Source organism: Larus michahellis, chromosome 6 (assembly GCF_964199755.1).
Source record: "Larus michahellis chromosome 6, bLarMic1.1, whole genome shotgun sequence".
Lineage (NCBI taxonomy): Eukaryota > Metazoa > Chordata > Aves > Charadriiformes > Laridae > Larus > Larus michahellis.
The window spans coordinates 36,929,735-36,955,741 of record NC_133901.1 but is presented as its reverse complement, the minus strand read 5'-3'; the positions used below and the strand labels follow the sequence as shown (position 1 = coordinate 36,955,741).

At 44.4% G+C, this 26,007-nt stretch overlaps 1 protein-coding gene across 1 annotated transcript; it reads right to left on the bottom strand.

The window, feature by feature from the left end:
- Positions 1-1,201: 1,201 nt before the first annotated feature.
- LOC141745434 (prosaposin) lies at positions 1,202-25,023 on the bottom strand. The gene is made up of 14 exons (XM_074593175.1): positions 24,866-25,023; positions 14,973-15,106; positions 14,028-14,102; positions 13,244-13,369; positions 12,778-12,972; positions 11,717-11,860; positions 11,108-11,164; positions 8,169-8,282; positions 7,123-7,218; positions 6,796-6,985; positions 6,470-6,621; positions 4,776-4,856; positions 4,085-4,192; positions 1,202-3,488 (listed from the first exon to the last, which is right to left on the bottom strand). The coding sequence occupies exons 1-14, from the start codon at positions 24,990-24,992 to the stop codon at positions 3,453-3,455; spliced, it is 1,635 nt and encodes a 544-aa protein (XP_074449276.1). The 5' UTR covers positions 24,993-25,023; the 3' UTR covers positions 1,202-3,452.
- Positions 25,024-26,007: the final 984 nt, after the last annotated feature.

The window sequence follows — 26,007 nt, the reverse complement described above, 5'->3', positions numbered from 1 at the left end:
CTCCACAACCTCCCTGGGCAGCCTGTTCCAGTACTCTGTCACCCTCACCGTAAAGAAGTTTTTCCGTGTATTTGAACGGAACTTCCTATGTTCTAATATATATATATAATATATATAAATATATATATTTAGGGAATATTATCTATTTACACTTACAGAGAATACCTGTTTAGACTTAGATTCGCTTAGACTTACACATTAACAATTACCAGGGCGGATGGGGGCGTGGCCAGGACCGAAAGGGGGCGTGGCCAGTGGGTGCATGGGCGTGGTCAAGACAGGCGGGGGCGGGGCCAGGGCAGGCCCGGAGGCCTCCCCACCTGGGAAGGCAAAAAAAACAAGGAAACCCCAGGGATTTAATAGAATAAGACTAAATAATTAATAGAACTGAAGAACCAGTATTAGTCCTGCTGCTAATATGAACTATACGAGGATTAGCCTCATCCCATCAGCGGGAAGCTGCGCACTCCCCCCAGGGACAGCCAACGTGGGACACTGTGAGCGCCACGGCTTCGGGAGGAAGGGAAGGGCTCAGGGCTCCAGCACCAGGGCAAGGAGTTCTCAGCATGGCTGCCAGCAAGGCAGAGAGAGAGATCTCCTCAGCAAACTTTCTCATTTACACAGAATGTGACGCTCGTGGTATGAAATAATCCCCTTGGCAGCTTGGGTCAAGAGCCCGGGTCTCGCTCCTCAAATTCAGACACTAGAATCTTCCAAAAATGCAGTTTTCCCAGGTGTTAGAAAAGACCTCACCGAAAATTAAAATGAACTAAAAGAGAAATGAATCCTTCGTGGCTCAAAGCAGGAGGGAAAGCCGCATTAAATGCGAGTCATCACGGAAGGCTGCCACCAAGCAGCTTCAGCAAGAGCTGCCTCCAGCCCACCCACGGCAGAGACGTTGCACCACGGGGCTGTTGCCTCACACCAGGCATTGCGTGTTCATCCAGGGAAAAGAGAGCAGCAGCAATCCCTGGCAAGGCCTCTTGAACCTGCAACCGGGCTCAACCGAGCACAAAAGGCTTGATGGGACACGCAGCTTGTAGGGCGACAGCAACTCAATGGGAATGTGAATCCTGCCATTCAGCCCTGGATTCCCAGTGACATTTTGGGATGTGCCTTCTCCCAGCTCTGCAGCAAAGGGGAAGCCAACACAAGATCCGCCGGCAACTAGCACACAGTAAGGAAACAAAACACACAAACATCGTTTTACAGAAGTTTTTATTGTTCATTAAGGAAGCTTTTGTGCAAAAATCAAGACAATGTTCTTTAGAAAGCAACTGCACGTGTCCCCTCAGTGTAACTCAAGCGGGTCAGGTGCCAGGGTCCACAGGAAGGGAGAAAACTAAAGAGACTCCCAGCGCTAGCACAGGATTTCCCCCCTGTTCACCTCGCCCAACGCTACTAAAAACCCAAGAAAATTAAAACCTTGCCAACGGGTAAGAGCAAGTGTCAATCCATCCCCACCCTCCCTCCAAAGAGATTCACATTAAGAGAACGCCATCCAGTTTAAAAGCTCAAATACCACACTACATGCCCCGGTGTAACAGAACCCGTACCTCCAGAGCAGCGAGGCTGAAGAGAGCCCATTTCCCATATCTGGCCTATCTACCCCAACCGGGATACACCGCTGGAATCACTGCACAAGCCTGCCAGGACAGAAAACTGAGGGTATTTTACATCTTTAGGGGAAAATATTTTTCTTTCTGTTTTTTAAAGCCACGAGTGCTTCAGCATTCTGTACAAACGCTGTCAATACTGCCCAGACATTTAGTATGTACACGAAGAAGTAACAAGAAAGCTGGTTTTCCATTAAACTGCATGAAAGTGACTTTGCCTGCTGCTACAGCATTGCTGCTGGGGCTCCCGCCTCACCCAAGACACCCCAGGAACAGCAGCAGTTACCGGCACCTTTCTGAAAGGGACGGGAATTTTCAAAGCTTCACCTCTGCCCAGCTCCTCCTTCTCAAAGGTCTTCTCAGAGCTACTTTGGTGCCTCTGTTTTGGGGGGTTAACTTCATCAGAACTACGCCCTAAATGCTGGTAGAGGACACAAGGTCCGTCTCAAGCATGACTGTCATTCTCAAGGCCCCGACACCTCGAGGGCCTGACTGGTTTCCAGGGCAGCAGCCCGCCTTGAAAGGCTTTTGTTCAGAAGTTCAGGCTGTTTCAGTGGGATGCCGTGGAGGCACGAAAGACAGGTGCTCAGTTATGCCAGCAGAGCTGCCAAACACCTACTACGCTGCTCTTATCTGCCACCTCCGCTTGCTGCTCGGACGCATTTCCCAACAGAAATGGGAACTCCGGAAAAAAAATTCAAGCTGTTCAGAAGGGTGAGTGTCAGTGAAAACGGGTGGCAGCCATGGAAACTGCCCGCCTCATAGCGCCCATGAAGTTTTAGATGACTGAAATATGGTGTGAGAGAAAAACAGACTGAGGATCAAACTGGCAGTTTACAATAAAAAAACTACACATTTTTCCATGCGTTGTGCCCTCTACGCTGAGCCCACTTTGACATATGCACAGCCCCTGATGACTTTTTCCCTTCCATCTTCTACGGACCCAGCTTGCTCCACCTCCTTGGCACCCAGCTGGCTGCATGTAGGAAGCTGCAAGACTAAGCACAATTGAGCAACTAGGATAAGGAAAAAATGGGAGCCATTCCTTAAGTACGGTCAGCATGCTTCAAAAGACTGAAATCCCACTGTACAGGGCTTGACAGTAGTCATGCTTAGACTGAGTAGTCCCAGGAAATAAAAAGGACATGATCGAAGGCTGAGGGGGGGTTTCCTTAGCTGTAACAACACCGTGAGCTGTAAGGGTGGTCACTCAAACGCAAAAGCATGGTCACTCAAATGCAAACGCATCCCTTTTTTAGGTACCAGTTACTCTGAAAGTTAGCTGGGCACACTAAGTCCCCTCCTCTGCATCTGCAGAGCTTTGAAAATTCCAGCCAAAGGGATTCCCAGATTCAACATTATCCCTTGAGAGCTCCCCTATGGTTACACAGAAAATTAACATTCCAGCCAGATGTTAAAAACACAAAGCATGTAGTCTTCCCAATGCTGACTACAAACACATTTGAAAGTTTAGTCGCTATCTTGTTCTTTTTTAAATTAAAAGATAACGTCTTGTCTCATTTCACCTTTTCTGCCATTCTTCCCAGCACCTAAAAACCACTTCAGCCTACCAATTAAAAAAAAATAATCTACAACACACTGACTATTTTTAGGAGTATGAGTTAAACTGTACAATCAGAGATATCTTTGTTAAGTCAACAATGAAGATCTGATCCTTCAACAGCAGCACTGCTACAGAAGAGTTACAATAAAGGAACTTGAAGGTCAAATTGTTAATGAGGCAGAGAGGAAGGACATTTGAGATACAGCTCTCTGCCAACCTCGGCCCACAATTTTAAGAGCCATGGCAAGCTTTCAGAACTGGAAATTCTTCTTCTAGTTCCACACGTGACGTTTGCAGTGATCAACAGCCTAAAGGGGAAGAAATAGTGCATGTCAGTGGGGAAAAAAAGGCTGTTTGCAAACAAGTGTGCATCTACACACACAATTCAACACCTTATTCTAAGAAAAACAGATTTGCTCCCAAGATATTGTCACAAAGTAAGTGATCCCAGAGAGGACTGGAATAAATAACAGCCTCATCCCCACTCAAAAGCTTCAGAAAAGAATGCTGATGGCCCTTAGCCATTAAAAGGCCTGGCAAAGAACGCATCAGCCCACAGCAGTACTGGAAGCCAAATTTTAGTCTGATGAGAGGTCGTGACATGGTCTGATGGCTGTGGGAACCCAGACTAAATATAAAGCTCACATCGTACCTTACTACAGATTCTGAAATGCCAGCAGAGGGGTGGGGGATAGGAACGAGGGAGAGAGGAAACAGGCTGCTTTAAAGCTAAGGGCTCTGGAAGACCCTCTGATCACACTCAACCACCTCTAGCTAGTACCCTTTTGCTTCCTGAAACTGGAATTCATCCACTTGAAAGTGTGGTATAGATGCCGGAAAGGTAGTTTATAAGGAGCTATCAAAGACCAGCAGGAAACTTGAGGCAGAATCCTGCTTTACGTACATTGCACTGAGCGGCAGTCTCCATGTTCTTACACCAGTAGCCTGGGCCCCAGACACAAGCATCATCCCCCAGGAGAGGCTGTCTGGCCGATCCACAGACTCCAAGTTTCTGTGAAAGGAACAGCAGCAGAGTCAGCATCTTTCTATTTGCACCAAGAGATCTCAAGTCCAGCCTCACGCCTGGGCTTCCACCTGACCGAGTGTGGAAGCAACACCGAGGTAGCTTCAGCAGCTCCCACAGTACCACGCTCAACTGACGGCTGCAGTAACGCTCGCAGCCAAACGAGTAGACGTGAAGCAGTAATCTGACACAAGGAAGAATTAAGTTACCGCAACTGCTTCTTCATATTAAGTGTCGAGAAACAGAGATTCTAGAAAGGGCCCTTCCTCAAGAAAGGTCATTTAACTTCCTCTCATCGCATTCAGGGCCCACTACACCTCGTTACTGAACCTCAACAGTGGACAACCACTGGCAGCTCTTTTCTTCTGCCCTTCCCTGCACAAGGCTGGCACTCAGACAGCTGTCCATTCAGTATGCCCGAGGTCTTGCACAACCGCATTTGCTCCAAGCATTCAGTGTGCCGATTTTTATTCCGGCAGAGTTTCTGCATGCTAGGCACTGAAAGGCACACAGAAGAGCAGGCAGGACTGCATCAGAGCCCTTACGCAATAGAACTACATGCAATACTCACAGTGCAAACAAAAGTGGGATCCATCATCTCTGCCAAGAGTTGCACAACCACGGGTTCATACTGTTCCACAAACTGAACACACTGTAACACAACACAGGTGGAGAGAGTCTCCTGTTAAAGCCTTAGAAAGAAGAGTGAGATACAGGCCTGTATGCTACTCCAGACACCCCAATAATACACTCCAAACTGCTAAACCACAGGGTTGAGCTCTGCAGATCAAAAAGGACACAGCATCGCACTAATCACACAACTACATCATTTTTTTCTGGCTCACACCTGCCTACAGCTGTCGGCAGACAGGTTATGAGGAGGAAGGGGGTCACAAGGAAAAGAACCAAGCGGGACAGACTTTGGGAAAGGAACCAAGCAGGACCAGGCTTTGATTTGCAAAGCTTAGTCTCTAATGGCGGAGATCACTGCTGTCTCAAGAGGAAAGCACACTGAACAAGCTGGAGACAAACATCCTGAACAGGGCGTCAGCGATGCAGTAATGACTCTTAAGCACTTTTAGCCCAAGTAATTACTGTACACTTCAGACCAGGCGGCGGCAGCAGCAGCAACGCTTCCCATCGACAGCAGTCAGCCCTCTAGTGGAGAAGCCACCTCCGAAGCACATAAAAATATTGCTGTTCTCAGCAGAGACTAACAGCACCGATTAATAAGCAAACCACAGCTATTAAACGGCCTCGTCGCAGTTAGCGGGAATAGCTGCTTCATAGCTGCTTTAAAGCCTGTATATCATATGCCTAGTAAACTTATAAGCAGTTGCCACTTGCTGACACTCAGCAGCCACCTAATAAGATTTCCAGGTAAATCCTGATAACTGTGGCCTAACAGGTGTTGCTTTTTGCTGTCTCACTGGAATTATGCCAGCCTACTTCCAATTACTTTGTTAATCCCCCAAACAGGATCAGTGTTGGGCGGGGAGGGAACCAGCACAAAACCCTTCAGCTGTTCCCACCCACTGTTCTCAGAGGATTTCCAGGCAAACCTTTACTGACTGCAAATTAGTGCAACAATCCAGCCAGTCAATTCAGAGCCTTAGAAGTCTCCATCTATTCAAAGGACTGCCAAACCCCCAAGGACCGGGAGCGTGAAAAACTAATCCCCCTGAACCCCAGACTCCTTCCAGCCTCCAGCAGAGGCAGGCTGACTACTCTTCTAAAAAAACACCAAGAGATGCCGCTCTCCGGTTCTTCCAAATACTCTTGCAAGCTGTTTCGACCTTCTCATCATCTCTATCTGCCTTATTCTGCTGGAAACGCAGGCAGCTGCACAGCGAGGTCTGCGTGGTTCATTTGGCTGCCTCAGATCAAGCCTGCTCCCTCTTTTTTGCTCTACTGCACATGAGAAGCTGCTACACATTGATGCTAACTAATGAAAGGAAAAAAAACAGGAAGGATCAGGTTGCTGAACACCTGTGGACAGTTTGTCTCCAGCCAGAGACCAAGGCAGTTGGCCAAACACAGAGACCTTTATTGTGAGTACCTGGACATTTATAGCAGAAGTAGAGACACTTGAGAGACGGACCTAAAATTAGCATGTAGACAGAATATCAGGCAAAACACTTAGAAAATGAGGAAAGCATAATTGTCACTGTAGGACCTATGTAAACCCAACAAATCCACAAGGACAGTTCCCAACCATCAAGACGACCATTGCTTTTTAGCCTACCTCCCGCACAAGCGCTTTACCTGATCACTGACAGACTCCGGCAGGAAGTGACAGACTTTTTCCAGTAAAGCCTCAATTTCTGCTGTTGTGGCATTCTTCTCCAGTTCTTTGTCTGCATAAGCTACCACCATCTTGCAGATATCACAGAAGCCATCTGCAGGTTTCACTAACACTGAGAAGGAGAAAAAAAAAAAAACCAAAAGGCAAACATCAGTGCTTAGGTAGTTCCCCCAAACAGAAGAAAGGAGGCAGCATCAGCAAAGTACTAAAGCACGTATTCTCAAGAGAGATATAATCATAGGTGAACTAGCTCATTTTGCAACACCAGTGACTCCTCATTACTAACCTGGCTGCTGCTGTGGAGGCTTGTTGGCTGCGCAGCATTTCAGCATAACGCACACAGCTTCAGGATTCGTTGCCTCCAAGAGCATGTCAATCAAAGCCTGGCCATAGACATCTATGAAGTCCTTGCACTGGTCTTTGACGCTTCCTGGGAACAGGTAGCAGATCACCTCCATTTCATGTACAATCTCCTCCTGAAGCACAGTGAAGGACGAGTAGCAAATGAGGTACAGAAATCTGACTCTACTCGTACATGTTTTCCTTCCCCCTCTAATACAACCCCATTTTAGCCAAAGCTTAGGAAGAGGTACCATTTCCCCCACTTAAATACCTCTGTCTTGTTGCTCTCCAAGAGGCCAGTCACTTCTTTCACCATAGTCTCACATATTTCACACACGGAAAATGTTTTCTCTTGAACTGAAGCTTTCTGAGTACACAGAAGAAACATACAAAACAATAAATCACATCTGACAGGGACGGTTCGTAAAATTTGTCTAACAGCATTCACATTCAGGTGCGGCACACCAATTCATTTTTACCTAGCTGGGCAGCTTGAGCTGAATTCAAAAGGTCACGCAGAACCCAAAACCAACCTCATAGGTCTCAGTAAAAAGCCTTTTTGAATGAACAGTCATTTTGTATGACTAATTAAGACTACAATCCCCAGGTTGTATAAGAAGGGAAGTTGAATCTAGCAGACACAGAAGTAAGCAGTCTCACAGTGACTGGAGTCAAGAGAAATATGAACTAGTTGAGGACAAAATAACTAATTTACTAGAATTGAGAGCACCCTCCTGTTTGCAGAAGGAACCTAGAAATTGAGGGAAGCTGTCTGGAGCCTGTTAATCTGAAGTTAACTGTCCTCAAAAGATACTTTCTTTTTCAAAATAACCTCAGCCCATGTCTTACCCAAAGGCCATGGGAAGCTAAGGTGCTTCTCCAAACTCAGAGCTTCAGCGTTCTGACTCTGATCACTTATTTGCATGTGCAGAATACTGTCCCATTTTTTCAAGCGATTGAAGCATAACTCCAAATGCAGAGCAAAAATCAAACGAAGCCATTTGCCCTCTAACCTCTGAGGTGTCATTTACAATGGCTGCTATACTCTACTGCTGGAACAAGAGTTCCCATTTCAATCCTCAAGTATTACCTTATAGCTTCAGCTTAGCATTGGCTCTGCTGTTCTAACAAATCAGTCAGCTCACCTACTTCACAGATCAACATGAGAAATAACAAGCGGCCCGAGGAATTTATATGCAGGGATACTTGAATTATTCTATGCACAAAAGCTCGTTTTTTTTTTTTTTTTTTCACCTAGTTCATTACACTAAGGCAAAAAGGAAGGCAAAGCTGTTGAGTGCAAGAAGTCCACCTTACCTCCACTGTTTCCATTTTCACTTCATGAACCACTTGAGCTGGCACCAGAGTCTGAAGGGGAACAGATTTCACAGAAGGACAGAACCCAACCATGGCACAAATGTCCTTTGGTTGCTGTAAAGAGATGCATAAGCAATTTTTAAAAGTCTAGAAGACTCTGCCCTTCCTATGGAGCCTGTGAGCAGGCACAGGGAACAAAGTTTTAAAAGGCTCCAGCACAACCAGAAGTTTCATGACTACTTCTACTTCAAGTATTGCCAAAGCATTTGATATGGTTATAGGCAGAACAACTACCAGATAAAATTTAGTAATTCCTTTAAAAGAGGAAGAGGTTAGGCCACCACATCCATTTAAAAAACCCCATTTACCATGAGCTAATACACTATGCAAGACCTTCAAAGGAGTTGACTTAAGAGCTACCAACACCAAAACAGGCCACCAGCATCACATTAGACCTGCATTCGCAAAGCTGCTCCCCTGAAAGCTTTAAGTAATCACAGAAGAGGCTAATTATCCTGACTTCAGAGTTCACCCAAAAGCTGAAAGAAACATCTAGAAGAAAGGACTCCTTTTCTCATCCACAAACTACCTTTTTTAAAGCATCCAGTAACATCACATTTTGCAAACAGAAACAGATTCCCGCATTACTGAACACAGCCTATAAGAAACAAAAGTTACCCATGTTAAAACCTAAGGCTAACGCTTTTTACAAGTATCTGCAGTAACTGTATTTCAAGTGTTCTTTTCACAGTAAGAGGGAAAAGAGCAAAGAGAAACAAAGCCTTTCAAAAGGCTTTCTAAGCTTTTCCTCAAAGGTTTCAGAAACATATAGTACTAAATGCAAAAATAAATGCCAGACATGAGGCAAACTGCTCTAAGGGGGCCACATTATTCCCACATAAAGTGAGAAAGTCTGTACAGAGTAATACACAAAACTTGTATTTTCCCACCTGAAGTCTACTTAAGCTAAAATAACAAAAGTGACCTTTGGTCCTATGGCTAATTAGAAGACCATACCCCACACTGTCACCAAGGCATCAAGCTTCTTACAGCAGAAGCTTATGGAGCAGTTAATACATCATGCCACAACCTCATGCACAGGCAAAAGCAGTATCTCAACGATAGGGTGCTGCTTCAGACTACTCCAGGCAGTACCTTTAAGTCAAGCCCTTTGGTTCATGCATTGTAAGAAGCATTTCCAGGTATTAATGTTACAGCATCACCCACATACACACAACATGCTGTCTCACAGAGAGATGACAGACACAAGGTCTCCCAGGACTGGTTAAATTAAAAGCCCAAATAGCTCTAGGAAGCAGGAGCCTAAAGGCCTCCCACATCTTCTTTTCAGTTCATATACTCCAAACATCTATCCCGTTGTCCTAAATTTAAAGGTTAACCAAGAAAAGACCCGGGGACAGCTTCACACAAGCCCTTCTGAGTCCAGACTTTAAATCTGAAGCTGGCAGGGGCCACCAGCATGCTTTTTCCAGAACTAACCCCTCTTGTATGAAAGCGAGCATATTTTCTGCTCTACTGGCCAAAGAATAATCAAGCTGAAATCTTAGTAGATACAAACTGGTATCTGGACCTGGAAGTAGGACTGATCCACTGGAGGAAGTCTATAGTCTTTCCCTGATTTAATCACATAAACATCCCTTGTATCTGTCAACACTGAGTACAATCACACCATGTACACAGCTTATAAAGCAAGAAGTGAACTACAAGCCCTTTAAGAGCCAGAAGTGAACTACAAGCAGGCTATCACCACAGGCAAGTTGCTCACCTACCTGATCCTTCTGTTGACAGGGGAGATTGGAGACAGAGGAAGGAAGGAGAAATTAAAGATAACAGTTAAGAGAAAAAAAAATGTCAAGCAGTTGGAACTGCATATACTCTTTCCACGAAGATGATGATCCCCACCCCAAAGATCCTTAGCGCTGCACATTTAATTGCACAGTGCTAACCAGCATTATTCATTGGAAGTTATTAAAACATCCTGGGCAAGACTACCTCCAAAGAGTCTGAGCAACACTCAGCCGGATGCGAAGTGTGGTCACGCTCCAATTTTGGGTATTAACAACACACTGCATTGCAATGCTTAAAATGAGAAACTAACTGTTGCTGGAACAAAGATTTGCTCCCCATCCAAATGCTTAAGAACCAGTATGACAGTAGCCTTTACCAACTGGAAACAAAAAAAAAGCCACTGTGCTGCCAAATTCAGGTTCAAGTCAGCCATGTATTCTATTCATGAATTTGGAATAATTTATAATTTGTTATGTTACTTGTGGCATCTAGGCACTGCAGTCTTTAAGGAAAGGCTTACCCATTTTTGTTAAAAGACTTTGAAATCTCTGGATAAAGGGCTGCTATGGAGGTGGTCAAAGGTAAAATATACTGTAAGTTGCTGCAGAAGACCAGAGCTGGTGTGGTACCTCTCACTCTCCATGGCTCCATCAAGAGCCCGGAGAGCAGGAGTCTTGAGATAGTGATTCCAGAAGAAGCACGTTTAATCTCGCTTCGAATAGACACAATTATCTCTAAAACTTGAACCGATTTTGCAATACTGTGACAGACCAACTCTAATATGCTTAACACGGTATTTGGCGACAGGGGGAAGTGGTGTAAAGTGCAGGACTGAGATAAAAGACTATAGAGGAACATACATAATGCACCTTCTGTGTTTCAAAGGATTAGAGCGTCTTTTGCGCCGCTGAAGTGGTTGTGAAAGAAAAGGAAAGTGCTAAAGAAAGCATTCTGAGACTGAAGTTACTATCCAAATAAATGACAAATTCAAAGCATTAACAGCAAGACTTACAGAGCAAGGGCCCTCCCCAGACTTTTACTGCAGTAAGTGTTTCCTGTTTCGAAATAAGTTAGCTACACAAAGCAGAAAAAAATGACTGAGAGCAAACATCATATTCTATGGATCTTACCATGTGCATCATCATTTGGATAGCCAAGTCAGAATATTCAGAGATATAGTTCTTGCACTGCAGGAAGTGGGAAAAGAAAGTCTTGTAAATATCAAACCGCTTCAGCTGTAGAGTTAATCTAGAATTTTCTAATACATCTCAAGGTATTAATTTACCTGCTCTACTTAATAACTATTCTGTTATCTTTCAGAGCTTGTCCCAAATACAAGATGGCATTTCAGGTTACACAATCATTGCACACATAGCTGCTTATCTGATGAGTCCCCTTTTCTCTTCCGCTCAGAACAAAAGCACTCCCCCTCATTAAGGGGGACAGGACCACATTACCCTGCCAGATCATTTTTATGAAAAAGGCCTTTATGGGCTAGCAGCAACCTTCAGTCTTTTTCCATCCCCCCAAGTCCCACATACTCCATCCCCCCCAACTTTTTTGGCCAGAAAGTTTATGATTTCAGTGCTGTTATTGTTATACTGCGCAACGTATCGCACATGTGACACACTCTCCTTTGTTTTGCTAAATAGAGGTTACATTGAGAGGATTAAGGCACTAAGCAAACTATTTCATGTTTGTACACAGGAGCAGATTTTTAAACAAAAAAGATAGGTTACCATGTCAGACATTCCAGGTCCCAAACGGTCACACTCCTCCTTGGCATGAGCAACCAAAGACTTCACAAAAGACGAGTTTGTCCTCACTGCTTCCTGAACATCAGTAACCAGCTGAATGCAATCTTGGCATACATCCCCACTTCCCTGGACAAAGAGTAAAAGGAAACTTAAGGTGATGTATCTTCACATCGCGCATTTTAGAAGCTTCTGCTACTACCAAGTTTTAATATACACAAATCTCGATAAATACTACAGAATACTCGAAAGCCTGAACTAATACGAACAGACAAGCTACTGCTGGTACACGCACCAGCCACTAGATGGAGATTAGGTACCTACTTGGCTCTGAAACCCGAGATAACTTAAGATACCCAATCTGCAAAATCTCTTGGTTTTGTTACAGACCACAGTGGGAAGGTTTCTAAATTTGGCACAGATCTTACCTGCTCCACCCACAGCAGCTTGTTCTCCGCCCATCCAGCTGTTTAACTCCTATAGCTAGGCTTGCTATCAAGTCTCAGCCTCTACGCACAAGTTCATTGTCTCATCTACTCCCTTTTGTCAACTATTTGTTCTTTTCTGATCCAGTCTGTCACCTCTGGATTCAGAGATGAATGCTTCCCCTGAAGCTAGCAGACTACGCGGAATGTGAGAGAATTCTTCCTTTGAACGCTGATGCAAAACCTGTTCTCAGAAGAAATTGTTTCCAGTAAAACCTGCCTGACTGCTACATCACTGGATGGGAACAGCCCAGCACAAGACTTGCCTTTATAGACTGTGGTTGTTAATCCAACATTATACATATGGTCCACAGGGGTTGCAGCTATCATCTTACTTAGCTTTAAACCCACAGGTGAAGCAATAAGGTAGCTGTCTGCATGCAGGAGAACAAAATTCAGTAGGAGACAGTCACCCAGGTGAAGCACATCAGCATAATCTGTGCCCAGCACAACAATCCCACACCAAGAACCATCAGTAAGTTCTTACAAAAATGAGCGCTGAAGCTTTGGAGTAAAAAACACACACTTCTCTTGCATGCTGGAATAGCACTGCACCCTTACCTGAGACTTCTGCTTGGGTTTGTCCTGAGGGTAGAGGAGAAGTGGCACGTTAGCCATGAATGGAGATGCCAGTTCAGAGAAATCCAGCTCTGGTATCTTATTGGACTGGAGTTGTTTCTGAAGTTTCATTGCTGCAAGGTGCTTCTGAAGGGGCTGGCACAGTGAGAGGGCACTACATACGACTTCAGGTTTATCCTAGGGGAGATAAGATACATACATAAAGCTCTAGACTGACGGCACTTTCATATGAAGGTCAGAGTAGAAAGTCATTCAGCTGAAACATGATAGGAAGGGAAAATGTTTCACAGCAAGGACTCAGTTTTCAAATTTACACCATTAGCTGCAACACCAGTGATCCATACAGGATTGAAGGGATCATACGCACAATCTTATGTACAAAAGAAACTCAGCCATCAACAGGAGCATGACTTTTAATTCCAACAATTGCAAATCTTTATCTACTTACTAGCTCTTCTTTGATCATATCCATGATAGAGGGTAGGTAGGAATCCACAATTTCTTTGCACTCAGAGACCAGGCCTTGCTCAGGAAGAAACTCGCATGTCTTTTCCAAGTAAGCACGGATCTCATCCTATAAAAGATACGGTGGGCTACAGACTATCAACATATATATCTATATTTATATGCAGGACACAAAGCCTAAAAAAAGCCCCTTGGACTCAGGCAGGTCCACCCAGTTAGCAAATAAAAATAGAATGAGGTTTTACACTATAGGTCTATCTTCCCCAGTCCTGGACCTTCAATGAGACCTTGCCGAAGTAAAAACATGAAATACTGCTTGCAAGGTCTGCACAACACAGTTTTGCCTGCATAGGACATTTACATTTAAGAAGAGGAAGTGAAATCTTGGACTCACAGGTTCACAAAACAGAATGGGAAGAAGTGTCCACAACAAAAACAAAGTCCACTTGGTGTAATTACCCACTTTTAGAGACGGCAGTATCCCACCTTTTAAGATCGATGGCCCACTGGCACAAGAACAATTTTATTAAGCATCTACAGTCAATCTGGGATGTGTTAGAGCACGAGAGGCTCTAGAATTTGCTAATCTCTAAACCATAAGAGGCCGTTTAAAAGCTTTTTCCCCCATGTACTCTGTCCCCTTTCAACATCTGCTGCTTAAGGGAAACATCACGCAGACTAGTATTCCACCCCCTCACCTTGCAATCTTGTTATGACAATGAAATCAAATAATACCTTGGGGCAAGGAGAAGGGGAGCTCTGCTTACCTCGGTGCCATTATCCTTCAAAACCTTGCCAACCACCGTCACAAGTTCCTTACACAAGTCACAGGGGATACTGTTCTGCAGAGAGAAGCAGAGAGTTACTTTGAGACAGAATTAAGTACCTGTAAATGCAGTGTGCAAATAAAAATGCAAAGGAAGAGCATCACTTTTGGAATTGAAGTTAAGGAAGAAACACTGGCCGAAGCGAGGGTGAGAAGAGGTGTTTTTAAATCGAGTGAGGCTATTCCAAGCGTGTCGAGCTCCGGTTTCTTCAGTAAATCAACATGGTATGAAGAAGCAGGCATGCTACCACTTGCTCCTTCTACCTAGTCCCACCTCCCTTGAAGTATAAAGTATACTGCCCCGAGAAGCCTTCTCCTGAACCTCTTTTACCTTACTCTTCAAAGAGTTCACACTTACTAGAAATTTAATAACTTCAGAATATCTAGCAAAGCAGCACTCACATTCACCACAAATGCAATTTGAAAAGCCCCGCTAAATCTAACATTTGTACCATTTTAGCTTTCATAATTTAGCATATGCTGTACCTTTTGTGGAACATTAACTCATGAGAAAGGCCTGAAGAATCATACAGCTTCTTTTGTAATAAGCCTATCAGTTTGGCACTGTTCAAGTTAAGAACAGGAAAAGGCTCTACGAGTTAGGACTCGGTTTAACAAAGAGAAGCAAGTCTGAAATCCACTAGCTCCATCCCAAGCATTGCTCAGTGACTGTGCAACAGGTCACAGGAGAAGTCAGCAGACAAGTTATGCGAGACAGAGAAGTGGAAAGCAACCTTTATCTAGCACCCAAATTAAGGGAGAGTAACCGAGGCGTAGTGAGATGTAGCATTTAACTCTGATCAGAGACTTGAAAAATCTTCATCAGCTTATGGAAACCAGCTACCTCAGCTACAGGTGGGAAGAAGTCTCAGTAGTTGATACTTACTGCAGTAGGCTTGTTCCAGACATTCTGCTGGCAGTGTTTCACCGCTCCGCACTGTGATGCTGTCCGAAGACTCTGACACCAGACCTCTGGACCCTTCACGCAGTCCTTCTGCCACAAAACAGGGCTTGCCACAGCTGCCAAAGAAAGAATCGTTCTTTCACAGTTGCACATTTGAATGATTTCCAGACCAAAGTAAGAAGGTTAATGCTGTATGGTATAACCACAACCTTTCCATTAGGCCACTTAGGTTTACTAGACATTTTTAAGCACATTTCCATCCAGCAATTTCTACCTGAAACATAATAACGAGTCCCAAATACAGATTACACAGACAAAGAACTCCAGAAAAATCAAAACAGTTGAACTTCTCTACTGAAGTGCCTGACCACCTCAGCACTCCATTGCCCCAACATCTACCTTTAAGCAAAAACAAAACTAAAACCAAAACACCCACTTTGCTTAGCACAAAAGAACTACCAGCTGACTCAAAACAGAAAAACTAGTCATTGCAGAAATCCACAATTCAGACAGCCGATTCCCAAAGCTACAACCCCGCTGTCCTTGCAATCACTTCAACTCTGAATCAGCAGTTGCATCTAGCTTGTAATTGCTGTCTGCATTCCTTCTCCCAGGTGAACCACCCTTTCGTCATACAGCAACCGTGAGAGCTAGCAAACTAATCGGATTAGAAGCCACAACACCGCACACATTACATGGGGGACTTAAGAGCCAGGTGCAGACCAAAACACTGAACAGAAAGTTTCAAGTGTCAAAGCAAGAGAGGGACAGAAAACAATGTGAGACATGTTCCATCAAAGAGTTCTAAACCCATTAGATCTCTTTACACTTTGTTTCCTCTTGGTCAGTTCTTCCATTGTATAATGACAAATGCGTGGGGAAGAAAAAGAGCACAAGTCCTTGCCTGGACATTACCTCCCAGCCCACATGGAATTGTCTCGCAACCTATAAAGTTTTGAAGTAAAATTTAGAATATCATTTCTGCACAATCTTCCTAAAGAAGTGTAAGAGATCTTCACTATTAGTAATTAACAGGGCAAGTTAATCAACCACACCTTTTAGCTGACTTTCCAAGCTTTTTTTTTTTGCGCACCCTCTCTGAACTGGACACCTAACTTCTCCCACTTCTCTAAAACCATATTGCCTGTCAGTAGTCTCAGTTTCTTCAGCAATCTCCTACATTGCGCTAACCTATGAAGAAACAACTCCTAAAATCCTGCAGTGGACAGCCTCCAAGGAAATTTGCCACCATCTAAGCCTACAAGGCACTGCTGTCGAAGTTTTAGGGAAAAAAAAAAAGCACCCATTCAAACCCATTAGCTGTAGAGGTGTTGTTGTTTAGGAGCCATTATTTCCATGTCAATGCTATTTACACATCACAAAATGATGTAAAATTCCACTGTCAACCAAGAAGTAGGAATTAAGCTGTTTGATTCCTACGAAGCTTCTGGTAAGTTTATAAAGAGATGAACAATCACTTTTCCATTTCTCACATCTCAGTTCTAAGCAATTAGAGGATCAACTTAACAGCTGAATTACTAGTGCATCTACTAGGTACACAGCCACTACACACCAAACAGAGCCAGATAAACACTGCATTATAGGTGGCATTCCCCAGCCTTCTCAGCTGTTGATTTATAAAGCCTGTTTACACTGCATTTCACAGAGGAATGACCCATTTATTTTAAGAAAAATGTGCTCTGCATACTTAATCTTCTACAAAAAAGCGTGAAGTTTGCCACTCTCTCTTCCAGCAAAAAACCTAGATTGCATATTACTCTTCAGCAAGACAGCACACTATGTCTACTGATAAGACCATAGGAATAAGACTTCAAAGCTTCTAATAATATATGGCTAGCAAAATATTTACAGATGGTTTATTTTAAATCACAGCATTATTGATCTGGAAGCACTAATAATAGTTAAGTTTCAAAGTCAGATTGGTCAGCCAAATAGCTGTCAGCTCTGGCAGGATGACAATAACCAAGTATACGCTTGGTTGAAAGAAAAAGTTATTCTTCCCTTTCAAATATTGGTATTAAACAATGGCAGGAAGGCTCTGCAAGGCAGAGTCAAAGCCTGGCTGAAGTCAAGCAAGACCTTGACTTTCACCGTAATTAAGGGCTTCCAGCTATTTACAAGTATAGCTTTTAATTAAGCACCCCGAACACCTTCCCACTGGTACTATTTAAACTCCTCACTCCTGTACAACATCAGAGCAAGATGAAATGCCAATATACCTAGAGAACTTTTCCATCAAAAAAGTCAACAGATTCAGGAAACCTGAATCAGCTATGCCAGGAGGATGAACACTTATCTACAGAAAACAGAAACCGGAAGAGTGTCCTTTCACTTACAAAGGACACTGGGGAAGTTCTTTCCTTCTGTGAAGGCAACTCTACACTCCATGCTTTCAGTACAGCTCTTTCTGGTCAAACAGTGACTAGGCAAATTTGTTTGTTAGGGCCACGCATCACTGGCACATTTTAGAAAGCAGCTACAGAGCAAAGACGACACACACTAAGCATGGCTTCTTTTCTTCCATCTTCCACAGTGACTTTAAATATAGTTAAGGTTGGATTAGTTTACTCTGTATCATGTTGAAATGTTTTTTATCTCATAACTTAATGCCTAATGTGAAAGGATGCACCTTCACTGCAACAGTATCCACCCCCCCTTTCTGAATGTTCTGGGAAAAACAGAAACAAAATTTAAAAAAACCTCTGCATTAATTCAGATCTTGCAGATTCAGAAAAGAACAGCCTGAAATCCTTTCCTGTTCCCACTACTTTTTCCTTTAGGTTGTTCTCCTAATTTAACTACGAAGCAGTGTTTTTCCTCATATATTAACGTATGTAACAACACAAGCAAATATGCCAATGAAGTGTGTTAAGACCTTGTGCTGTTTCACATCAGCATGAATAGTTCTGAGTCTTAACAGTAACCTTACCTGCCCCCTCAAAATAGCCTCTGCTGCAAGAAGAGTGACACCTTAACGTGGTACTGCACATCCCGAGCACAGCAGCAATCCAAGAGACAACAAAGCACTGTCAGTTACCTCACACCACTCCTAATGCTCGCTGGATAAACCCAATGGGATTACCTTCTTAGTTATCTCTGGCATCCCTTTATTTTATATATTCTTCTTTACCTAAAGGTCGTCCATTTTTAAATAGATTCCTCCTATTCTCCTAACAGATTAGCTCTCAACGGTCATGCGTCACACTCACCCAAAGCTGCCCCCCTTCCCCAGAGTTCTTGCAAGCTGCTATTTTTAGAGCACCAAACAAGTTTATCTGTGAATGCCAGGGTGTTCCTTCACTTGTCCTCTTCACTGGTTCCTCCCTTCTTGAACTGCTTCAGAGATGTAGTTTCTCCAATTTTAGAAGGAACAGTCTTTGCTCCACCAAGTTTTTCCTAGATTAAGCAGTGAAAGAAAACTGAGGAGGAAGGAGAAGTGGGGGTAGAAATGCAATCCATGTATAAAGGGTACGTCTTTTGGATGTGAAAGTCTTCAGCTTTCAGGCTTTTAGCCAAGCTGACAGCCAAAACGCACCCTAGGATCCTTGCATAAACTTGCAGCTTCTTGAAGCAAAAACATAAACAACAACAACAAAAAAGAGAGATTCATACCCACTCTGCCCTCACTGGTGCTCATGTCTGACAGACAATAGAAGCCAACTCCCAGAACAAGCGTTGCCTCAGAAACACAGCCTGAAGCCCAACAACATGATCAAAATACTCCATAAGCTGAAGGGTAACAGCAGAAATGGAAGGAGAAACCTCTTCTTGGAGGCCCAGGTCAGCAACCTAACACTGTCAGAACACCAGTCGCGCAGTCCTGACAAGTGACAGCTACTGCATATCGCATGGGGCTCTGCCAGGAATCCACACAAAACCCAGTTTAAAAGCTGTGAAGATAAAGGGAAACCTACAACTTGTTCCTACAGTGTACTATCCTACTTACTTCAGCGACTGTGCATTACTCTCAGACACTTTTTCAAAGGGGCAAGTGCCAACTATTATCTCCTTCCTCAACACTAGGCATCTGGAATAGAAACACTAACATACAGTCAGGAGCTAGTGAAGTAGAAGGGACAGCCCTCAGACAATGACACCTTTTCTACTTGGAAAGCTTACAGAGCCCTGCATGTGAAAGCATAGTTCCTCCCTTCTCTTCAGAAAACAGGAACCTAGAAGGAAGCTTGTAATGGCTGGATTACCATTCTGCATGGAAAGCTACTGGAAAATTGTTTGGATAATTACCTTACCTGAGAACAACCTTCCCTTCCCTGAAGCGTTTGTGTTACTCTTCTCTTCTTCCAGGGAGAGCCAGCCTGAATTTCCTCCCGAGATTCTCAGGAAAACATCCTAAGCAATCCCCTCCAAAGCTGTACTGAATCTACTAATGAGACTTTCATGATTGTGCTTAAAAGTTAACACCTTATATAAGCTCCTATGAACAAGGACTCTGTATGGGCTGCACCAGATTCCCAAGAGTCGGGAGGATAAACCAGAAAACTATCACCCAGAACACAAAGAAATTCAGCTTGAAGATTCAAGCCTCCTCCAAACCAAACTGCTACGAAAACCTTGGTGCAAGCAGCATTTTTACAGACAAATTAATCTGCAGTTGGCAAGAAAGGGAAAGAGCTGAGCTGCTGTTCACTTTATTGGGTTGAAGTCAATTGTGGAAGATAACTTGGGGTGCTGTCAACTCTTATGACTTCATGACAGTCTAATTTGTTCCGAGCATATTAACACATTCATCAGGAGGGATGGTCTTTCCCAGGCTGTCCCACTTTGCAATGTTAAAAAAAAGACCATTCCTAATCTCCCAGGAGTGGCCCATAGACCAAGTGAATGCATCGGGTTCTGCCATTCTGTGCTCACTTACTGACTTTTCCCCATTTCTGCTGAAAATTGCAAAAGCAAAGTGTGTTTAAGTTAAAGAAGTCAAGAGGGATCAACTTCTCTTCATCAAAACTTACAAAGTGTCAACAAGTCAAGGAGTGACCTGAACCTGGAGTTATCTGAAGGGCTCACTACTCCACAGCCTCTCTGGTCAGTTAGTGAGTTTAAGTAACATTTCAAAAGTTGTAACCATATCACACCCTAGTAACTCATGCCAAAGGTCTACTACGCCTCTGGATTGATGAGGCAGTAAAATGACAACAGTATTTGAGAGAGTACAAGCAATTTATGTAAAAAATGGATGAAATCTGGCTAGCTGTTATCAGTATTCCACGTTGGTTAAAAAAAAAAAAAAAATCAGTCTTCCTCTCCAGTATCTACTGATCAAATATCAAGCTTGAAACATTTGTAAGTAGAGCAATTCACAAGAAATACGTTTTGAGATAACACCATGATTGGTCTCTTCCTCAAAGCGGGGAACCCATTCTCATCTTGGTATGCAACCTCTGCTCCAAAACATTGTTCTTACCTCAGATGCTCACCTGCTTCCCTTACCAGAAGAGGGAGGCAAGAGAAGCATGGTAAGAGAAGCACTTTGGGTATGTACAAGCAACCACAACAAAGTTAAAGACAGCAGAGAACAAGATGAGCTGAGACAGTAAAATCAGCTCTACTGTCCCAGTAAATTGTCCCCGTTACTATAAAGGTTGCAAGATTAATTTCCACATTGACCAGAGGTTGCTACCAGGTTGCCAAGCAAGCCCCAACTTCTGCCTGAGATTTTTGTAAGACAGAATCCAAAAGAGATATTTGGATGTTCAAGGGCATGTGGTAGTCATCAGGAGTAAGCAGTTCCATAAGGAACGTTAAGATATTCCCAAGAAGTTATGAGAAGCATTTTTCCCCTACATCAGATGCTTGTAGAAATACACCTAAATGTTTTGAACATACTCGTTGTTTCTGTTTTGGGGTTTTTTTTTGGGGGGGGGTCGGGTCAGATTTCATGCAAGTCGCTGCAGAAATTCTGTATTCAACATGCCCCTTTTACCTGGCAAATATATTCACGCCACAAAGAATGGAAAAGTCTGTTAGTTATGCAGCGAGCCATGTCTGTAAGAGAGAAGTTACTTGCCACAGGTTACACTGCAGTCCCAGGAAAGCACAAGTGAAGTCCAGAGGCATCTAAAAACTTCAGAAAACAGAAGGGCAGCTCAAGACACTGCCAGGAAGAAACAGAAGAAGAGTCTCTGGGGTAGTGCTCTTTTTCACACTGCTGCCAGAGAAGTGCTTTAATGCAGAATGAATGCCAGACACAGAAGACAACTCAACAGGAAGCTCTCTCAGGGAAAAGGAAGACATCAGACCCCCGCAGCTGAGCACAGAAAGTATGCCAGAGGGATGAAAAAGGACATTTTAAAATGCAGCTTCAGGGAGTACAGCAGATAGCAATGGGAGAGCCTGGAAAAGGCAAACTGTGGTGCACAAGGTGAAAGAATAACCTACGCAGGAGTACAGTGATGAAGCAGCTGATACAGCAGGAAAGAAGAAAGCATTAACCTCTAATCTCTGTGTACTAATAGCTTGCATCCCGACGTGAACATAGTCAAAGGATTTTAAACTGTTACATTTGGAAAAAACAAGCCTTGAAATCTCACTGCAAGATTCATTTACTCAGCATCTCCAAGAAAATCTCTCTATAGGCAGACTTTTACAGAAGTAGAGAACAAAGTTTAAAAACTAGTTAGGGTAAACAGTGAAAACGTGAGACTCTTCATGCCAAGAGAAAGAAAAATACCGGTATCTGAAATTAAACATTGCTCAGTGACCAAACACACAGTCAAGCATTGCCTCAAAATATACGCACACACTACAAAGACCACAAAGTACCCCCTTTAACATGTAACAGGAACTCTAATTTCTTAATAGCAGCAAATTAACTGAATACAAAAGCTGCTACATAAAAAAAAAAAATTAAACAGAAATGGACTAGAGTAAATCCTTACAGAAAAAAACAAACAGAAACCCTTTTTTGTCATGTAGCTCTAAGGCGTTGCTGCAAGTCTGCCTTGAAAAATCAGATCCACATAAGGCATTGAAATAAAAACCCGCTGGCAACCAGCAGTAACTGGTCCTGCCTCCCCCACAGATATAAAGTAAAAATCTTCCTGCCTTTTATACCAGAAAACCCTCCCTAAAACAGCACAGTTCAACCTCCCGGAGAGTCTCAACTGACATCACCGTCACCTGATGGAGACATGGCTCCGTTTTGCTGACAAGCTCCCACTCTCTTGTTCCACTCTCCGCATCCTCTCGGTTTTCAGAGATTCCCAGAACTGCTTCTTTGTGGTATGCTGAATAGCACAAACTGAGATTGGAAAAAGACCGCATAAGGCTTCATAAGCTCTGCAGATGCGATCGTGCATTTCTCTGAGCACAACCATGACCAGGCAAGATGAGCTTGCGCAGCTCCTCCAGACACAACACCAAGAACAACCCTTTCTATTTATACCTCATACCTCTTCTGCAAACAAGTAGGAGATTGTGCAAGGGCAGGTTTACACAAGCCACATGACTGGTACACTGTCGAAGCACCGCTTCATTATGTGACAGTCGTAAGGTGCCTCATACCCACAGCACACTCTCTTATTCCTCTAAGAAAACAGGGATATATTTTTTAGAAATAAGACACCTTCCACGGTTTGCTTAATTTCATCTACAGGCTGCACTGGCCCAGCTTTTTTGTTAGAAACCACATTCCCAACTACAACAAGCTTGCAAACTACAGAGCATAGTCCAAGTTCAGTTATCTTCTTCTTCTGCACCCTCCAGAAAATTCAAGTCAGACTAAAACAGCCTTCAATTTTCCTGTCCCCAGATGTTCTGACCAGTGTTTGCTAGAGGAATCATACATCATACAAAAATCTTGGAAAGAAGATTAAGTCTACTATTGGGGGGGGGATGAAATATTCATATCCTCAAACTTTTTACTTTCTGCTCTGAGCTTAATTTTATTTTACTAGAAGAAAAAAAGAATATATATATATACACACACACTTTCAGCTCCCAGCCTTCCTTCCTTCCTGGTCTCAAAGTCCAGCAATAATCAAAGTGCCTGTGAATAGTGCAGAGATCCCGAGTCCTGCACAGCCTGCTTTAATTCCTTCGTGCCTCCCTTAAAGCCAAGATGCATAGGAGCACTGTAAGTAGGTCAACCAAAAACCCTCATGGCCTACCAACCATGCTGTAAGCCAGCCAAGTAACTCCATTAGGATACGCCAAGGGTGGCTAGATTTTGATACAGCTAATTAGTTAGCTTAGTAGATGAAAACAGTGTTTCAGGTTGTCACAGCAGAATCTTCAGAGAAATCTGCACAATACTATCATAGGTGAGTCAATCAGCAGTCATAACAGGACTTTGGTCAAAAAAGACAGGTGTTTATTTATATTAAAACAGTGACTTCGTAAAGAAAAACAGGCCTAACAAGTCTTCTGCTATGCTCAGTTGCATACGCATGCCTTTAACAGGTAAACCAAGCTAACTCTCATTGCTGAACTGGTTTCTCATCACAATTTCCTTAAATACACTAATGGGAAACCTGGTGAATACTTCAAGGCAAATCCTTTTCACTTTTAAAGCACATGAAACTACAACAATTTTAGTGATTCGGAAACAGTCCCAACAGAAATGATAACTGGTGGCAGTTAACTCAGTGCAGAGCAGACACTAAAGTCACACTATTAAAGCAGATAAATAAGTAGAGCGAAAGCTGACGTTTACTTTCTTTTCTCCAGCCTGAAAAGTCTGAGATTCTCTATTAAATTATCCACGTACCAGTATATTTTAAAACTGCACCTAAGTACAAGAGTAGTGTAGAATCATGTGAGATCTCCTAGGCATAGTTTACTGTGCTAATGGCTATTCCTATGGCTTTTAAATGCCTAGTCAGGCTTTTTTTTTAGTTGACTCGTGAAACACTGCAGGTTAAACTCATGGGGAAATAAACGCTAGGTTTAAAGTTGTCCTACTTCAAAGAAAATTTTCCAAAAAAATCGGGTGCATCACTGTATTAGACCTTCAATTTGGGGGGGTTTCAGCCATCCCATACCACAACCTAAAGGTGTATTACCTCTCCAGTCAGTCTACGAATCCTTTCTGTAGCTCTGTCTAGCTTCTGCAAAGCACAAAATACAAGCACTGCCTTTTCTAACCTCTAGCCCTAACGCTAAAGGCAGGTTATCAATTATTCCCACCGCCACTTTCACCTCATCAACAAGAGGCAACAAGGCAGCGAGCAGCAAAATTAGTGGAATTTTCCAGGGTGGGGGGAGGCAGGAGACCCCAATGAAATGAGGCTGCAAAAGTCACACGACAGAAAAGGCTACCTCTTGCCACCCGAAAGAGGATTAACAACCCAGAGCCAAAGGCAAATTGAGCTACCGACAGAAAGGCAGTTCCCACCAATTGCTCTTCTGAGGTGACATGGACACAAACTGACCCCCACGCCACCACAGAGCCACCAGAAGTCACTTCCCTAAAGGCAGTAGGAAAGGCTGTTTTTTCACGGGAACTTCCCCCTCCTCCCTGCCTTTACCTGCTCGGTGGGGTATTTGGGGCGATTCCCCCTCAAAATACAGCTGTTTCACCACAGCCACCCCTGAAGGCGCCCTTGAAACCCACCCACCCCCTCAGGCCTTGCTCCCTCAGCGGGACCGTTAGCCCCCACACCGGCAGGGCGCTCCCCCCGCCCGCCACCTCCTCTCGGCAGCCTTCGCCCGGTAGCTCCTGCTGGGAGAAGAGAAGAAAAACAGCTTTAGGCCCGGCCTCCCTCTCCCTCCCCCTCGCCCCCCGCCCTCAGCCCCCCTTCCCCGCTCGGGTAGGCGCCGTGTGGTGAAGGAACGCCGACCACCGGGGTTAAGAGCGAGGGGAAGGCGGATGCCGAGGCGGATGCCGGGCCGCTTACCGGCCGCCAGGAGCCCGAGGAAGCAGAGGAGAAGCCGCCGCGCCATCATTCCCCCCTGCACGCGCGTCTGCAATGCGGCGCCGCCGCCGCCCCCCCGCCCCTTGATAAAGGCTGCGCCGGACGCCATTGCGCATGCGCGTCCCCCCGCCCCCGCCCCCCTGCGCATGCGCAGCCCGCCGTCGGCGCCTCTTCTCGGGCGGGCGCGAAATGGCGGCGGGCAGGGGGGAGGTCTGAGCGGGCTCTTTTGCGTAGGGCCTGCCAGCTCCCGCCGCTTCAAACGGCCCTCCCTGGCCGGAGGAAAGGCCCCACAGGCAGCAGAAGGTGGCCCGGCGCCTTCCAGATGCTGTGAGAGCACCACAGGCGGGAGGGCGCCCATTGCTCCCCCCGCCCTCCCCTCAGGCTGGCTTTTCATCTCATCGCGGTGCACAGCAGCAAGGAGGAGTTGTGTTATGACAGAGCTTCCCATCTCGTTCCCTGGGGTTAGGAGCTGGAATGGGTGTGGGTGCAGCAGCAGACTGCTGCAGCCTGTTGTCACCAGGCACCTGCGTGGTCCAAAGGAGCAGTAATTAAAACGGCAATTAAGGAAGACAGCCTGAATTGACTTGGTATCTCCCAGCATCTTGACTCCCACCATATCCCTGGAACTGATTTGGCCAACTAGAACAACAAACTAACCCAGAAAAAATAATAAAAAGCAGTATTTTCCTCCTGGAACAGCAAACCGAACCAGCTCAGCTGAAGGCCTGAGCTGGTCCCTCGGGCAGGACCAGGCTCACCAGGACTGCAGGGAGCTGCCAGACCAGATTCCCTCTGGTTTTAAACCCACTTTTCTGTTGCTGGAAGAAGGGTCCTGGTAAACTTAGGTGCTTCTCACAGCCTGGAGTGCTTCACTTGGGTATCCCCTGCGGCCTCACCGTAACTCAGAAAGACTCATTACTTCGACATCTGAAGTGCTGACCATCAGCGAGGCTTATCCAGCCCACTTCATGAGGGCCTTCAAGGTATCGGCCTTCATCTCAGGGCTTGTTAGATCCCTACCTACGTGTTTGTTTTTCAAGGACGAGACTTGCTGATAACACTTAAGGTTTACTTGCAGTTTTTAAAGGAAGTGGATGTGCTCTCTTTCACTTTACACCAAGCAG